The 18587-nt window shown below is 36.0% G+C and overlaps 1 protein-coding gene and 1 long non-coding RNA gene across 10 annotated transcripts in view; one reads left to right on the forward strand and one right to left on the reverse strand.

Annotated features, from left to right (window-relative positions):
• Positions 1–2304: 2304 nt before the first annotated feature.
• LOC101738592 (transient receptor potential cation channel trpm) overlaps positions 2305–18587 on the reverse strand; it is a 285363-nt gene continuing 269080 nt past the window's right edge. For 8 of the 9 annotated variants that reach the window (XM_062673892.1, XM_062673890.1, XM_021352814.3 and 5 more), the window contains 9 exons: positions 16295–16490; positions 15776–15893; positions 12066–12205; positions 11201–11372; positions 10584–10757; positions 8950–9114; positions 7088–7206; positions 6269–6435; positions 2305–5741 (listed from right to left, as the gene is read on the reverse strand). In XM_062673892.1, coding sequence (XP_062529876.1) covers positions 6269–6435; positions 7088–7206; positions 8950–9114; positions 10584–10757; positions 11201–11372; positions 12066–12205; positions 15776–15893; positions 16295–16490 — 1251 coding nt within the window. In that variant the 3' untranslated portion in view covers positions 2305–5741. The remainder of the gene's footprint in view (positions 5742–6268; positions 6436–7087; positions 7207–8949; positions 9115–10583; positions 10758–11200; positions 11373–12065; positions 12206–15775; positions 15894–16294; positions 16491–18587) is intronic. The other variant, XM_062673886.1, reaches the window with a different exon arrangement.
• Positions 17377–17701, forward strand: LOC134200654 (uncharacterized). The gene is made up of 2 exons (XR_009975659.1): positions 17377–17486; positions 17592–17701. It is a non-coding gene; the product is annotated as an uncharacterized LOC134200654 (long non-coding RNA).

The following is an 18587-nucleotide window of genomic DNA, read 5'->3' on the forward strand; positions in this document are numbered from 1 at the left end:
ACTAGTTACCTATTCAATAAAACGCGAAAAAAAAATTGTACCCCTTTTTACGAAAATTGCACGGACGGAGAAGTATGAAATTTTCCACACTTATATAGAGCAAGAGTGCAGAATGTCACCGCCCGATTAGCCTCCTCATGTCTCTAGGCAAACTGTATGAGCGTCTGCTCTACAAACGCCTCAGAGACTTCGTCTCATCCAAGGGCATTCTCATCGATGAACAATTCGGATTCCGTGCAAATCACTCATGCGTTCAACAGGTGTACCGCCTCACGGAGCACATTCTTGTGGGGCTTAATCGACCAAAACCGTTATACACGGGAGCTCTCTTCTTCGACGTCGCAAAAGCGTTCGACAAAGTCTGGCACAATGGTTTGATTTTCAAACTATTCAACATGGGCGTGCCGGATAGTCTCGTGCTCATCATACGGGACTTCTTGTCGAACCGCTCTTTTCGATATCGAGTCGAGGGAACCCGCTCCTCCCCACGACCTCTCACAGCTGGAGTCCCGCAAGGCTCTGTCCTCTCACCCCTCCTATTTAGCTTATTCGTCAACGATATTCCCCGGTCGCCGCTGACCCATTTAGCTTTATTCGCCGACGACACGACTGTTTACTATTCTAGTAGAAATAAGTCCCTAATCGCGAAGAAGCTTCAGAGCGCAGCCCTAGCCCTAGGACAGTGGTTCCGAAAATGGCGCATAGACATCAACCCAGCGAAAAGTACTGCGGTGCTATTTCAGAGGGGAAGCTCCACACGGATTTCCTCCCGGATTAGGAGGAGGAATCTCACACCCCCGATTACTCTCTTTAGACAACCCATACCCTGGGCCAGGAAGGTCAAGTACCTGGGCGTTACCCTGGATGCATCGATGACATTCCGCCCGCATATAAAATCAGTCCGTGACCGTGCCGCGTTTATTCTCGGTAGACTCTACCCCATGATCTGTAAGCGGAGTAAAATGTCCCTTCGGAACAAGGTGACACTTTACAAAACTTGCATAAAGCCCGTCATGACTTACGCGAGTGTGGTGTTCGCTCACGCGGCCCGCACACACATAGACACCCTCCAATCCCTACAATCCCGCTTTTGCAGGTTAGCTGTCGGGGCTCCGTGGTTCGTGAGGAACGTTGACCTACACGACGACCTGGGCCTCGAATCAATTCGGAAATACATGAAGTCAGCGTCGGAACGATACTTCGATAAGGCTATGCGTCATGATAATCGCCTTATCGTTGCCGCCGCTGACTACTCCCCGAATCCTGATCATGCAGGAGCCAGTCACCGTCGACGCCCTAGACACGTCCTTACGGATCCATCAGATCCAATAACCTTTGCATTAGATGCCTTCAGCTCTAATACTAGGGGCAGGCTTAGGGACCCCGGTAACCGTACTCGTCGAACTCGACAAAGAGGTCGACGTGCAACCTAACCCATGCATCAGCCCGCTGAGTTTCTCGCCGGATCTTCTCAGCGGGTCGCGATTCCGATCCGGTAGTAGATTCATTCGCGAAACAATTGCTCTTGAGTTGTTAGGTCTCCTTCGGAGGCGCTCGGGCAGTTGTTAGCAAATCCCACCCCTCTTGGCTGAGCCTTTGCTCGCCCACCTGTCCTGGTGAAACTGGAAAGGCCTTCGGGCCACCAGTAAACATTCAATCATAAAAAAAAAAAAAAAAAGTGCAGAATGCAAATTTTTTTAACTAGCCATAAATCGTACGTTAAATCAAAATAAAAACATCCAACACTACCGTGTATTTGATACAAATTCAAACTCTTTTATAGGAAATTCACTCAAATAGGAAATTGAGAATAGATTAATATTGTTCGTCTTTAATATTATTTGTCTATATTGTAGCCTTAACGAAATCTGTTATTATAGAAGTCTTTGACAATAGAGCCGTAATAATGTTCAAACTTATAATTTAAATTAATAATTATGGTCGAATTTCGACTACTGAACAACTACTAAATAATATTGTTTAATGCTTATCCCACCCTTCAAATGAAAGGGGCTGTTTCTCTGAAAAATTTGAGCAGAATAGCGGTATCTATGCGCAAACTCGCATTGTGAATTACAAGCAATACATTTTGAAATTTCATTTGTACAATGATATTCCTGGTTTGAATTGAAGATTATAAAAATAGTTTTCTGATTACGTTGAAATTTTTTGCCATGGGCTAATAAAATTTTATGAGTTACAAAAAAAGAAAACTTTGTAAATGAAGTTTTTTTGACTACCATACACGATGAATGACAACAATAAAGGGATTTGAGTGTGGAAAGGAATTTAAATGAAACAATATTTTTTTATCACAAATATATTTATTTCTTCATTTATTGTATAATGTTTACGTAACACAGAAGCCGAAACGTAATAATTAAATTATAAATAAATGTAAATTCTTAGTTGTTTAACATTTGTGGTTGGAATTTATTTATTTGAGATTAAATTCTCATCAATTTTAATAACATTTTAGTATTTTAACAACATTCACTAAGAGGTACTGTTTTTTTTTAGCGAAAGCGAATGTGTATTAAAATGGTGTATTAATAAACCCTTAAAATAGTTTTGAAAAAATATCAAAACCTCATACATTAAAATACTGGTAACTATTGTTTTAATTTATATTTAAATTCAACAAAGAATTTCGCTAAATGGTTACAGACAAATAATTAAAAAATACTAGGTTTTATATTACTTTATTAAGTACAATTAAGTGGGCAGGTTCAACGGCATTTGCTACCAATCTATAGCTTTGTAAAAGATTGATATCTTGCTTGTTATGAATCTTGACGAATTTGGACGTGACGGAATGACGATGGCTATAAAACCAATATCATCTACGTAAATTTACATTACTGAAATTAATCGTAAAATATTCATACTATTCAAGGCTGAATTAGGATTTTAAATATTATTAACTTTGAAATTATATCTTCTCATGTCAAAATGGCTAACTTCTGTCAAGTACTTGAATGTACGATAGATTTTTTTGGTTCCTTGCAGTTTGATAAAAACCTGCGTCTATGCCTACGTTAAATAAATTATTGAATATCTTTATTATTATATCAATTCTTAAGCACAATAGGTTTATTAGAGTTAGAAAATCATCTAATATACATATTATTTTCATTTCTACATATTTCGGTTTTCTTTAATTCATTACAACTATATACATGAATTAGCTTCGATTGTACTGAAAATTTAATAAATGGTAAATTTTGCACAAAATATTTGGTATAATTGAACACATTGTGATGACGTTGCCTTTGAATATTAATAAATGATGAATAAATAGATCGGTAAAAATATTTAAAATTTCATTATCATTCCGTAAATTATAAAACATTTTATAGTCTAAATTCTGAAACTAAAATCTATGTTAAAACGATTTTTCAATGATTAAATCATTAAGGGAAGATAAAATATTTTTGATATGTTAATTTCATTATTCTGAGAGTAAAAAAAACGCATGTACTCGACGTATTTCTTAAAAAAGGTTTTTAGCAAAGAATAATCTCACTCCGCAGGCAGGACAAATTCCTTTTAAAAGGGTCTGTATGTACTCCTATCTTGATAAAATCTATTTACCTTAAACATTTAAAACTCAGTTCATTTCATTATCATACCGTTTATATTATTGAAAACATTATTTACAGACTGAGCACTAATGAATGTATTGTCGATTTTCTTAATTATTTAAATGTACTAACATGCTATACATACATATCAGCTTTTTTTTGTAAATTATTATCGCGATTAGATCAAAAGAGTTAAGCTTAAAATCTTCTAAAATGGGAATTTTTGTAACGGAATGAAACCCGTGACGGAAGTTTCAAATAATGTACTTTTTTTCTACCATGATGGAAAATATCCAAAAATTGTATTACAAGTTCAAAAAGCATTTTCGCAAGATTTCACCTTCCCATTTACTAACTTTTAAGATCCTGAAGTGAGATTGTACAAGTAAGAAAGCAGGAAAAGTTGAGGCCAAAGGTTTTCAAAATACTTAGCGTTTTTACAGCGAAAATCAAGGAGTTTAAATGAGAATCATTCAAGTGAATCTTTCGCTATCTACCCCATATTGGTTATCCATTCTCACTTCTAAAAGTCAAACCAATGTTCAGTGGCGGATTTAAGCCTAGGCTCGTGAGGTCCGGGTCTAGGGCGGCGGCAGATTAGAGGGGATTTTTTAAATGCCAAAATTTCATAGATGAAAAGCAATAAAGACAGTCTCCTTTAAAAATTACTTTCGATTATTAAAAAAAAAATTAACATCATTATTTAAAATTTAAAATAAAAATATTGGATCTAAATTACTGAAGTTTATTCGAGCATTAAGGGCGGTTTGATAAACAGGGCCTAGGGCGCCATCAAGCCTAAATCCGTCACTGCCAATGATAATTGAATTAGATAATATTTATAGGTCAAAATTTAAAGAAACATAAAATATACATATGTATAGAGCAAAACAGTACTGTTCTACAGTCGATATGATAAGATTTAGAATTGTGTTCAAATCAGTCTATTTGGGCATCACTCAGAATAAGATTTTGGGTACAATTTTGAGTCCATTCGTTGAAGCGAAATTTATTTAACTAGTAACATACACAAACTCACAATTAGACTAATTATACAATCATAGTACTCGTATATTGTGTAATATTGATTTTTAATTTATCGTCTTTCCAAATCTAGCTAAACAGCCAATAAATGTTTTTGATGGTAAATAAAAAACAAACATTTGACGTTTTAACAAAAAAAAAAAAAAACACAAAAAAAACACGCGTATCTATTAATAAAAAAAAAGAGCGTATTATTGATTTAACAACATTTTTGTATATTTTATCGCTCGATTTGTATTTACGATAATTTGATTTTATTAGGCGTTTTAAAACGCATATTGCATATTCACCTAAACTATAACAACAGCTTAAATCACATCATCTACCAGTTTTCTTGTGTGAACAAAATATTTGGATGTGCCAAATAATTGATAAAAAGATTAGTACACTCAATGTAGTCTTGTAAAAAATGTTTATGGCTCTCATTGCCAAACGAGACGATCTAAAACATCACTTCCGCCATCCAATGAACCAACTTCGCGATTTTTGAAGTTATACTTCTTTAGGCGCGTTATGAAAAATTGATGAGAGTGAAATTTTACGATGTACGCGCACCTTGACACAAAATTAACAGAATGAAGTTGCCCACTATACGCATTGCATTACTATTGCAATACGACCGACGTAACTTGGCGAGTCTGAATATAGCCGCAGGTAAACTTTCCGAACCGTACCGAGAATTAACGAATTTATACGATGTCAAGAAAAGGGATGTCCAATATGCGTGTTTGAGGATGTTGTTTAATGGAGTTTTTTTCAAATTGATTAAAATTTAAATTAAAAAAAAGAAATAAATTTAATAAAAATAAAGTATAACTTCTTACGCGCGTACATAAGTACACGCACCCTTTTTTTTGTAATAAATCCCAACCGTATTTAATGCTGCAGACGCATCAAAAAATGGACTCAAATATTTCTAATAGAAAAAGTTATATAAAGATTTCGATAGATAAAACGTGCGGAGACGTTACAAATTTACAAATAATATTTGGTGTTATGTTCACTATAATACTAATGCGTCCTCTCCAATACCGTCTGTCTGTACGTTCTTCTTTTAGGTCACTTACATTTACATATTTATCTCAAGTTTGTTTACGCCGTGAACTGGTAGACCTGTATTGACAAAAACATTAGGATTAATCCGTTAATTCGTTAATTCTTTCTACTCTAGCAACATTTGTTTTTATTGCCTAGATTTTAAAGGTATACCATTCATACTTAACTACTTTAGTAATTTAAGTGTCTCTTATAAGTGCTTATTGCGAGTTTTTTAACGTTCTCGATAGCGTAAAAGTTAACTCAAACTTGTCTGGAGTTTGCTTACGTTTGCCGCTAGAGGCGCTGTTCTCACAGCTCTCTCAGAGCTCACATCCCACCTGTTGTTAAGTGGTTACTGGAGCCCATAGACATCTACTACGTAAATGTGCCACCCACCTTGAGATATAAGTTCTAAAGTCTCAGTATAGCAACGGCTGCCCCACCCTTCAAACCGAAACGCATTACTGCTTCACGGCAGAAATAGGCAGGGCGGTGGTACCTACCCGTGCGGACTCACAAGAGGTCCTACCACCAGTCAGTTATAACAAAAATAAACCTAATTATCTAATGGTTAAAACCTACGATGTATTGGTAAGTCTTACTTAGCACATTGTCTCGGGTCTGGACGGTCCCGGAGGCTGCGGCTGCTGTTGCTCCGCGGACCTTTGACGCGGGAGCTGAGACGAGTCGAGCACTATGGAGGGCCGCGGCGGGAGATTCTCGCTCACCATGTGTGAGAGCGAGAGGTCGCTAGATGCGTTCGTATCTCCTGTTTATTTAAAGGGATTAAGTTATAAATTTCAAATCCATTTTAAGGATTTAATAAATGAATTAATGAATGATTTATTTTATTTCAGACAACAACAAGTTCATATCGCTAATTAGGAGCGACAGTGACATAATTGCAAAAAAAAATTTTCCACTTAGATATGGTTTGATTTTTTTTTTTTTTAAATTAGTCTTTTCAAGCCTAGACGTCAAACTACAAAAGTAAAATAATAGAGATAGTCATTACCTGTCAGAAATATTTAGAATCTTCATTAGTATTACGAAAAAATCCTAAAACTGGCATAGTGTAAAATTTACAAATTTACAGTTGTGTCACAGTCGCTCGAAATGAGTGATATGTGTACATACATACATACATACATACATACATAACATATCATTGAAACATACTTAAAATTAACAAAACCAATCAAATAAACTAATATTAAAGATTTTCGGTGAATGTGAAGCCTTTTTTAAAACACTCTACTGTAAAATAAGTAAGTTCTGAGATTATACAGTTTTAATGCGAGAAGACAATGTTAGCAAATTCTTCCAGATTGGGTCCCATGAGCTCGTCCACCATTGAATCCAGAGGGAGCCACCGACGCTACTGGTATTTAGGTACGCAAAAAGAAACCTTAAAACCATACCCGAAGGCTGTCTCGGAACCGGCAGTAAGACTTCGCAACAAGCATCATCTCCGAGCAGAGGCTGCAGGGGCGACGGAAGCTCCCGGCTGTCGACAGCTGAAGATCTCCTTAGCGAGTGCCTGGTGTTTTTTGAGAAAACATTACTTTTGGGGAGCTATATTTTTTTTCGGTTTGCTTTTATCTTTTGTTTAATTAATAACTAGCTGAATCCGGCAGACTTCGTAGTGCCTCAATCCATCAATCACGTAATCCATCCATTTATTTATTATACACGTAATCCATATATTTATTGACGGTAAATATTTATTATTTATATTTATTGTTGTCGCTATTTCTTAATTACAGTGCAGCTTAAAATATCCCAAAGTGGAAAAACTATAGAACGCATCGCGACGAAACTGAATTGGATAGATTCATTACAGTATTTTTAAAAAAAGTATCAAACGTCCATAATCAACAGTAACTACTCACCGTATGATTTTCTGCTTACAAAAGTATTATTGCTACTAAGACTTTTTTTTTTATTGCTTGGATGGGCGAACGAGCTCACAGCCCGCCTGGTGTTAAATGGTTACTGGAGCCCATTGACATTTACAACGTAAACGCGTCACCCACCTTGAGATATAAGTTCTAAGATCTCAGTATATTTACAACGGCTGCCCTACCCTTCAGACCGAAACGCATTTCTGCTTCACGGCAGAAATAGGCGGGGCGATGGTACCTACCCGCGCGGACTCACAAGAGGTCCTACCACCAGTAATTACGCAAATTATAATTTTGCGGGTTTGATCTCTATTACACGATGTTATTCCTTCACCGTGGAAGTCAATCGTAAACATTTGTTGAGTACGTATTTCATTAGAAAAATTTGTACCCGCCTGCGGGATTCGAACACCGTTGCATCGCTCAACACGTATGCACCGGACGTCTTATCCTTTAGGCCACGACGACTTCAAATAAAAAATCATTTAAAAGTTCCACTCTTTTGGTCGAAAGTACAAGACACAACTTACATTATATTTATTATATTTGCATTGAAAACTTAGAATCGACAATACGAGTAATTCACATTCCAGCTGCAAATCATCTTTATGAGTTTTCTTTGTAGTCACATAACAAACTAAGAATGGTACGTGGTTATTAAGTAACGCTATTAGCAGAAGGCTTCACAAACTTCGTCATTACCTTAAATCAGCTATACGCTAGTGCAAAATACAATAAAGTCGTCGTGGCTTAAAGGATAAGACGTCCGGTGCATTCGTGTTGAGCGATGCACCGGTGTTCGAATCCCACAGGTGGGTACCAAGTTTTCTAATGAAATACGTACTCAACAAATGTTCACGATTGATTTCCACCGTGAAGGAATAACATCGTGTAATAAAAATCAAACCCGCAAAATTATAATTTGCGTAATTACTGCTGGTGGGACGTCTTGTGAGTCCGCACGGGTAGGTACCACCGCCCTGCCTATTTCTACCGTGAAGCAGTAATGCGTTTCGGTTTGAAGGGCGAGGCAGCCGTTGTAACTATACTTGATTATTACGTTATCTATGGGCTCCAGTAACCAATGAACACCAGGTGGGCTATGAATAAAAAACAAATACAAATTATATTATTTGAGTTCAATTTTTTTTCTTTGTTTTTATTGATGCACAAAACAAATTACAACCATAGAAATTATAAGTATAATAACAATCTGGATTGCAATTCAAAACAGGTGCACACAGAAAAAAATTAAGAACTGAACAGATGCCCAAATACCATGTATACATACACACATACGCTCTCACACACACACACACACACACACACAACCGCACGCACGCACATATGTAAGTTACTATCTGATTAAATGAAATTACCTCTGATGCGGTAGACGTCTGTCTGTCACGGTGAGGAGACTCGAACTCTGTGGTTGCTCCTCGCTGGTGTTGACGCAGACGCTGATGCTGATCGCTCCCCCCGCGCCCGCCCCCTCCCCGCCCTCCTCCTCCTCGTATCTGTCCAGTACAGACCCCATTTCTAGGCTACGGTCGAAAATTAAAGTAGTACTTTCGGATCTTCGTTGTGGGACATTCACTAAAGCCGTTTTTAGTCACGTGTTATTAATACGCTTTTTTTAGCTGCAGACGTATGTATGTAACGGAATCTTTGAACATGATTTTGACCCCCTTCAAAACGTCGGATTAACGTCGAAATTTGGTATACTTATTAAGGACTGATGAAAATTCAATATTTAAAAAAAATATTTTTTTTTTTAATTTGAGTTCCCCTAAAGAATAAAATATACTTTAAAAAATCTACAAAATTACGCTTTTATAGAAAATCCAACTAAAAAATAGAAACTGAATTTTAATAAATTTGAATTAAAAATAGTGTAAGAAAAATTTATTTTATTGTAAAAAAGAACGTAGGGGGGATATCACATTCCAGATAAGAGTTAAAAAAAACTATAAAAAAAAATTCCTTATAGACTTTATTTTACAATCAAAATGGCACGAGCAACAATTATTAAAATTCATTGTCGGCTTGCTCGAAATAAAACAGACCAATTTAATTTGATTATAGTTAATATTTTCCAGACCGAAAATAATGAATCATGTCGAGTTGCGTCTAATATGATAAAATTCTTTCGTCTATACTAATATATAAATCTACAGTGGTTTTTACGGATGTTCCGTTATAACTACTGAACCATGCATCCGATTGATTTGAAACTTGGTATCCATGTAGAAAATACATGTACTTAATGGATAGGCTAATGTTTATATGAGTGTTGGACTCCCTACACCAGTTGCGGGGGCGTTGATGATGAGAATCTTTGTGGGTAGGTGAGAAATAATAATGTTAATTTTAAATGCCCAGCGAAGCGGACGGGTCAGGTAGTCTATACTTCTATACTAATATTTTAAAGAGGAAAGATTTGTTTGTTTGTTTGTATCGAATAGGCTCCGAAGCTACTGAACCGATTTGAAAAATTCTTTCACTATTTGGAAGCTAAACTATTCCCGAGTGACATAGGCTATAATCTTTTTTGAAAAAAATTAGGGATCTTTACTAAAACTCAATAATGTAACCCAAGGTGTAAAAAAATTACCTAAAATATTCTTTACATCGCGTGCCCTGCGGAAACTATTGATGATAGAATAAAATAATGTACTACGACTTTGGAGAACACACTATTAATTACAAAAAGTCTCGCGACAGCATATCTCTGACTATTGTAGTTGGGATGCGGTTACAAACTTGTTTTTCGCGGTAATTTTCTTATAAATCGAAGTACATAAACAACGAAGAAGTTTTGACCAGTAGTTATGCCGCAATAAGTGTTCTTTTATTTAAAAAAATAAAACAACGACAAATATCGTTGAAATTATTGTTAAAGACCCGAGCGGAGCCGGAGCGGGCCGCTAGTATCTTATAATAATATTAGTGGAACATAAAATTTTAAGTAACAAATTCCTTTCACCAATCCCTAGTTGTCGTGCGAACTCACCGCCTTTGGATCAGGTTCTCCATGATGATGTAGTCGTCTTCTTCGGCTCCTCGAAGGTGCTCCTTCTCCATGAAGAGTGCGAACTCGGGGTTGGACATCTCGCTGGCGTGACGTCGACGGACGGAGGGAGAGGCCGCGCGGGCGGGGGACAGCAGACGTGAAGTTATCGGTGTTCTGTTCAGAGGAATGTTACTGAAATTATATTATTCTAGCATTCCCACTGGATCGCTTTTTTTTAAAGGGATTTTTCGACCTGGTAACTAAGACCTTTACGTCATGTCTTATTTTAATTTATATTCTTATTTTTACGAAAAATGATAATATGAAATGAAATGAAATATAATATAATCTCCGTAAAATAGTGGTCATTTACTGAGACTTTTTTAGTGGACTTATTGGAGGATCCCGAGAAGTTACGTCCAGCGGCTTTGTTTCATTTTCCCCCATTTGTGTACTTTCACAGATACTAAGCAGTTAATAAACCACCGTTATTACACATTTGAACCTGAAGAAACACTAAATAGACAAATTATAACAAATCGCACAACTTCACTCCTCGCGTTACCCCCAAAAAGTCCCAATGGATTGCGTGTATACTTTATAGTTTAGTGTGGTACCTCGGCGTGTGCGGCGGTGAGAAGAGTCCATAAACAGTTTCCAGTTCGTCCGTGATGCTCGTGTACTCGTGCATGGCGAGCAGCAGGGAGCGGGGCGCGCCCCCCACGCGAGCCCTCCCTGTCCCCCCCGCGGCCCCCGTGGCCCCCGCGCCCTCCCACCCCGATTGAGGACCTTCGACAATTTACAAATTTAACAATCGTTTGTTCGCTTCATTAAATCACGCGAATGGAATAAGGAACATAAATTAGTATAAGTATATCGAGGGTAGAGGTAAGTGTGTTTTAAGCAACATGTTGCAATTTTAAAGTACAATTATGTTCTTAAAGAATTCTAGGAGACAACTAATTAATGTTTAAAATTTGGAAAAAAATATCAAAAAAACAAAAAAAAACTTCTTCAACTAGTCGGAGGTAACATAATTGAAGTTCAATTAAAAGCATCGGACTGTTGATGCTAATACCAAATAAAACGCAAGATTAAATTACCAAGATAAATGTCGCGTATTAAGCTAAATGTTGCTTAAACCAAAAATCTTTCACTCATCGATATATAGATGATTGAACAAGTGATCCAATCTTGTCCGGTGGTAGATTCTGCGAAGCACTGCTCTTGATGGGGCCAGTGTTAGCAACACTCCCGGTTTCAGCCCTATGAGCTCACCTTTGCGGTAGGCAGCGGCTTGGCTCTGCCCCTGGCATTGCTGAAGTCCATGGGCGACGGTAACCACTCACCATCAGGTGGGCCGTATGCCCGTCTGCCTACAAAGGCAATAAAAAAAAAAAAAAAAAAACCTACTAGCTCGGTGAATCTAGAATAACCCCTCGAGGGGTCAAAAGGGGGACAAATGATCCAATCTAAATTTACCTGTTACGGAATTGTGCACAGAACCAGCGTCTACTGCAGAGTTGTCGGGTTCAGAATGCGTTTGACTGTGCTGTCTCCTCGGAGCCAAGTGTTGTGAGGAGTAGGGGCCCATGCCGCAGTCGTTGCCTCCTTCGGAGCGCCTGTAGACACAACAAGCTATTTACGGAAGATTTTCGACTAGACTTTCATAATAGGCTTAATTAAAATTGTATCTAGAAGTTTTTTTTTTATATAGGTAAATGATATTGATTTCAAAAAAACATAGAAAGTAATCGAGTCGAATAGAAGCAGCATATTTTTTGTGAAGATCAAAAAAACCTATCAATGAAAATTCCATTGATCAAAATTGTATCATCGAATTTAAAACAAAAAAATCCTTCGCAGAAATGCAATTTTCAAAAGACGAAATCTCGGTTTTTATTTATCTGAAAATTAAACAGAACGAACTTACCGTAATTCTGTGCTGAATAGAATATAAAGTATAAGTGTGTTTTTGAAGAATATAATTTATTTATTTTTTTGTAAAAAAGTAGTATTTTTAAAAGTTATCATATAAAATGTGTTTAGTACCAATGTAGTGATTACTATTTACATAAAACTTTAATTGAAATGAAAATTTATGAGTGCACATAAGTTATTACAAATTGGCAGAAATGTGTCTGTTTGGTAAAAAAGAGATAACAGGATTATGTAGAACCATTCCCGGAATCGCTCTCCGTGGAAAGTGTGACACAAAACATAGAGCAAACTATGATCCCTCCATAGACCCAGACGTTTTCTGAGTCCGCACGGGTAGGTATCACCACCCTGCATATTTCTGCCGTGAAGCAGTAATGCGTGTCGGTTTGAAGAGCGGCAGATTAATAGCTATATTAAAAAATTGAGACTTAGAACTCATTTTTCCAAGTGAGTGCCGGAATTACGCAGTTGGCCGTCAGCTCGCCCACTCATGTAAGGAATTAAAAAAAAGGTTCCAAGAGAGCCGGGTCATAAGCACGTATTTTTTGTTTATTGTTTACTTAACATTAAGTGTTAATTAATTCTGTTAGTAATGTGCTTACAAGTTTCAAACATTGACAAGTTTGTGAATTAGTACTAATAAAACCTTAGCATTACACGGTTCTAATTATATTAATTAAGGATTGATCGTAGCTTTATCAATGTTCTGTTATAATATAATATTATATTAATAAACGTGGTATAACCTAAAAAGTTACAATGCGTTATGACTTCTACGCATCGTCAGTCAGTTTCAAATAAAAATTCAAAATTATCAAAACACGCTATCGGCTGGTATTAATTGCATCGGATTATTATTCTTAGATTTTGAGTTTAGTGACGATAGTGTGAAAAGAAGTATTGTGAAAATCTTACAGTGAAAAAAAGCTAATAAAACCATTCTACTATCTAAGACGTGTTTTGCTTTGAGTTTGCCGTTGCAAAATATAAAGATACATTAGGTATAGATGGGTGAAAGGCTTTGGTTTAAGTGACATTTCGCTTAGTACTCGACTTTTTATTTATTTAAAGGTCCGATTTATTTGGTATTAGAAACAACAATCCGATGTTTTAAATTGAACTTCAATTATGCTTAATTTAACACATTGAAATAGTTGGAATATTTTTTTTTTTATGATTTTTTTCTAAATTTTATCCTTCAAATGGTTCTCCTGTAAAGTTGCAAAAGTGTCTCTCAAACCATATCCTTTCGCCCCTCGATATAATATCCTATCTCTATATATATATAAATGAATTGCTGTTGGTTAGTCTCGCTAAAACTCGAGAACGGCTGGACCGATTTGGCTAATTTTGGTCTTGAATTGCTTTTGGAAGTCCAGAGAAGGTTTAAAAGGTAGATAAATATGAAAATGTTCGTAATAAAATAAAAATAACAATTTTGTTTTCCCTTTGATGTGTCCCCCGTCGGACGGATTTCTTTTGTTTGTTTTAAGTTTATTTTATACAAAAGTTTAGGTCTTTTATTTATCGATTGAGGCACTACGAAGTCTGCCGGGTCAGCTAGTTATTATATATACACAGCTATTTCCTTTGGGGTTCGCGTGTCGTGGACACAATTATGATTTGTTTTTACATTTTAATCTCGTTTTTTTGACTGTCATTATAATCTTTTCGACATCTTGAATACTTCACAGCTGGCGTGGACACGACGAATGATACAAACATTAGTTGATTTCGAGAATATTCTATGCACGATGAATACGAGCAGATGGAATTAAAGTTAGTATTTAAAAAATGTTCATCGTAATGTCAAATTTTTGTATACGTATTATTCATTCAGGATTCAGTTAAAAAATGACATCATAGTATGCGGGCTAGACTTTTTTCTAGCAAAGGATCCAAACTATCACAGTTTTTCTAGCTCCTCGGCATATGGAGTACAAATTGATTATTTAAGAACACTTAATAATCTAGGAGGCTTGGAGAGCTTACATATTATTATTATATATGGGCTGTACAAGGCTTTGACATTAAGTGTGTTTTAAGAGTTAAATTTATCTGCAACTCTATACGAATATGGAGCAATGAATAACGATATTTGAGATCGGATCTGGCTTTTAGCGAAAAATAAATTAGCATTTTACAATTTGAACTTTTCATTAGTCACTTGAATTTAAGTTTAAGGGAACGAATTTATTTCTTTATTTCCAGCTTTATATACTAGATAGGCGGACTTAATGCCATAGGCATTCTCTGATAGTCTGCCTTAGGGGAGTGCAGAGATGAACCTTGGTAGGTGTAGTGTGATAATGATATTACTTAAACATATGTGTATATATAACATACATAATATTTATAGATACAAATATTCGTACTTAAATAAATACATATAGGTACATAAATATATACAATATATAAATAAAATATATACAAAGATATATAAAAAATATATAAATAAATATTATCAATTAGATGACTATGCTTACTCTCTGAGAAACAGTTCTCGAATCTTCGTCTTAAACACTTCACGTGTGGCCGACCTTATTTTGTGGTACGAATGTGGTAATTGACAAAAGCACGGAGACATTCTAACAGCAAACTCGAAGCAAACTTATACACTAACGCTATACAGGGTGTGACTGAACCATTCCCGAATATCAAAACAAAAAAAGAACACTTTAGAATAAAAAACCCTAATGTTTTTGTATAGCCCGTAATGGAATACTATTTACATTAGCTAACGCGGGAAAACTTTAGTCTCATTTAGGGTTACTGAATATGAAATTATTAAAACGACAATAATGTATATTTATTTTGTTAGATATAGATAGACTCCGGGAACGATTTATTGCCACCCCGCGTACTAAAGCAAAGCCAGTCGCCAATGAAACTATTTGACTTACTGTTTCCACAACCGTCTCCTAACAGATGCAAGAAGGTAACAAACAAAAAAAACGTGTACATGAAATTATAAAAACTGATGAAGATTTTGGTTTTGGGTTTTCCCAATGTATAAACGTCTGCCAATTTATTTGATGGGCAACAAAGGTATTTAAAACATGATTAGTGAAATATGGATCGCAATTAAGGAAAAAACGAATGGTCATGCTCTGATCTGTCTCAAATGACTCAAATGAAACTGTCTCAAATGAATTCATTAAAAGTCAACACGAGTTTGAAAGAAATTTTCAATCACATTTTCGCGTTTGTGTAGAGTTTTTACTGTATATATTATTTTACGTGTGACGTACCTTCTGGTGTTAGCTGTACGTCTTGTCCCGCCCGATGTGGTCCGAGGTCTCAAGCTGTGCAGGTCTGTAGGCATTTCGCGGACTTCTGGGAGGAAAGCGTCGTCTGTCGATGATGCCACTAAATCATACAGATTCTTGGTTAATGGTCATAGCGGTTAAGCGGTTTTCGAAGCGTGTTCTTTAGAGGAGCTGCCCTGTTTTTTGAATGTCACAAATAATTGACACAGAACGTGTTAAGTCACGTGGGAATCTTTTTTATTGCCCTAGTAGGAAGACGACCGTACGGCCCATCTGATGGTGAGTGGTTACCGTCGCCCATGGACTTCAGCAATGCCAAGGGCAGAGCCAAGCCGCTGCCTACCGTTAAGTACTCTTCACAAGCCTCGTTTGAAGAAGGACATGTCATAGCGCTCGGGAAACACCGTGGAGGGGAGCTCGTTCCAAAGCTGGATAGTACGTGGCAAAAGAGATCTCTGGAAACGCACTGAATGAACTGTACTCAGTCTGTCAAAAACTTGCCTTTCTTCTCATCACTGGGTTCGGTTCTGTTGCTATCCGATGATCGTTGTCTGGCCGGCATTATGGCTGGTTGCTGCCGTACCACCGTGACGTCAGGACCGGCTGCGCTCCCTCCGGACGAAGTGGATATCGAGTCGGCTTCCGGCTCCTTGGCTTCTCCACATATAGCCTCTGTTCCCGACTGCGGCAGCTCGTCCTAATTGTTTCGATTCACATTACTTTTGTTTTTAAATCGAGGCAAATGTATTATACCTAATTCGACACTCGTGTGTCGCGTGAAGCAAAATAAAAACTATAAGCATTGAGAGACTGATTATTTCCTTCCTTCCATTTATTATTATATGTTACAGTAAAAGTACTACAACCTAACCTCACCTAACCTACGACATATTATATAATATGCAAAGAAAAGTATGTTTTGTTTGTCATTTACATTTTTTAATTAAAATAATTTTGTATTATGTTTATTTAAATAAATATTTTTTTACTGCAACAACATTTTTAATTTATTTGTATTCCAAATTTTCTTAATACATGAAGGTAAGAGTATACATTTACCAAAACGTGAAGGCAAGGGTTACACATTTGCCGGGAAATGTACATATACATTATATTCAGTTCACATATATCTAACTTTTTGGCAAATGTGAACATTTACCGGTAAAATCGTACATTTCCCAAGAGTGTAACATTTACCGTAACATATACATAATGAAGCAATTTTTTTTTTTTTTAATTCCCTTTTATGCGTTAGTGTGTTTTTTTTTTGTGTTTTTCTTGTGTTATCGACATCTAGAAATTTCTGAATAGATTTTATTTAGATAAATCTTATCTTTGCTACTTTTAGATATTTTTTAAAATTGTATACTGATGACGTTTTGTTTCTGACGTTCAAAATTATTTAGATAGTTTTTTTTGATAATAATTTCAGATTCACGTTTTTCCAGTGACTAACAATTGACTAACTGGTGGATTAATATTCCTTATATATTTAACATCGAGTTAGATGTTGACGCGCATTAAATATGTTTCACTAATTCATTCGTTATTTTCTTTACAGTTCGGTAATACATTATTTCAGAGTCATAAGCCGCCTGACTGGATCAATGTAAATCGGCCATTATACTTTTACTTGTATGGTAGTTAAAAACCGTAACGTTAATATGAGACAACACGCGTAAAACATCTTCAGGTAATAATGGTAGGGAACATTATTTAAAAAAAATCTGCATAGTTTTGATTAAAAAACATCTATATAGTTAATCAAACGATTATTTTATTAGTTTTTTTTTTCAAGTTAACGTTACGTTGGCGTGTCTTGGCAGCGACCCGCGACCACGAAAACTGTGTAGCAATGGAAATCTTTTAACGCTTGAAATAAAATAAGCACCAAAATGAACAATAGAAGTGTTTTAATCATAACCATGAAACAAAGGCCTTGTTTTATTAGTGTTTTAATTAACGAAACAATATGTCCATTTAATGAAGTTACGCTTATGCGTGTAATGAATACGAATTAATGAATAACGTTTGATGCGTGCGGGGCTCTCTCACGCGACACACAAGCTTATTAGTAATATGGAAATACGTAAAACACGTTTGGAATTGCGCCAATTTAACCCTAATTTCGACCGAACCACGCGTTGCCTAAACAAGCGTCGACTAAATGGGATGATATATCTATACTAATATTATAAAGAGGAAATATTTGTTTGTTTGTTTGTATTGAATAGGCTCCGAAACTACTGAACCGATTTGAAAAATTCTTTCACTGTTTGCAAGCTACACTATTACCGAGTGACATAGACTAAAATCTTTTTTGAAAAAATTTTGGGACCCTTTTACTAAAACTCTAATAATGTAACCAAAGGTGTAAAAAAATTACCTAAAATATTATTTACATCGCGTGCCCTGCGAAAACTATTGATGGTAGAATAAAATAATGTACTACGACTTTGTGGAACACATTATTTATTATTTACAAAAAGTGTCGCGACAGCATATGTCTAACTATTATAGTTATGCCGCAATAAGTGTTCTTTTATTTATATTAAAAAAAAAACAACAACATCAAATATCGTTGTAATTTTTGATAAAGACCCGAGTGGAGCCGGAGCGGGCCGCTAGTTGTACATATATTAATATCTGCTAGCACTATTCCAGATAATAGAGGTTAGAGCGCTCGGCTTAGCGCCACTAAAATTGATAAATGTCATCATAAAATTGAAATTTAAATCGCTCTTTTGGGATTTATGATTTTCAGACAGTAAAATTAGCAATTAGTTCGGTAGCT

This window comes from Bombyx mori, chromosome 19, assembly GCF_030269925.1.
Source record: "Bombyx mori chromosome 19, ASM3026992v2".
In the NCBI taxonomy this organism is placed as follows: domain Eukaryota; kingdom Metazoa; phylum Arthropoda; class Insecta; order Lepidoptera; family Bombycidae; genus Bombyx; species Bombyx mori.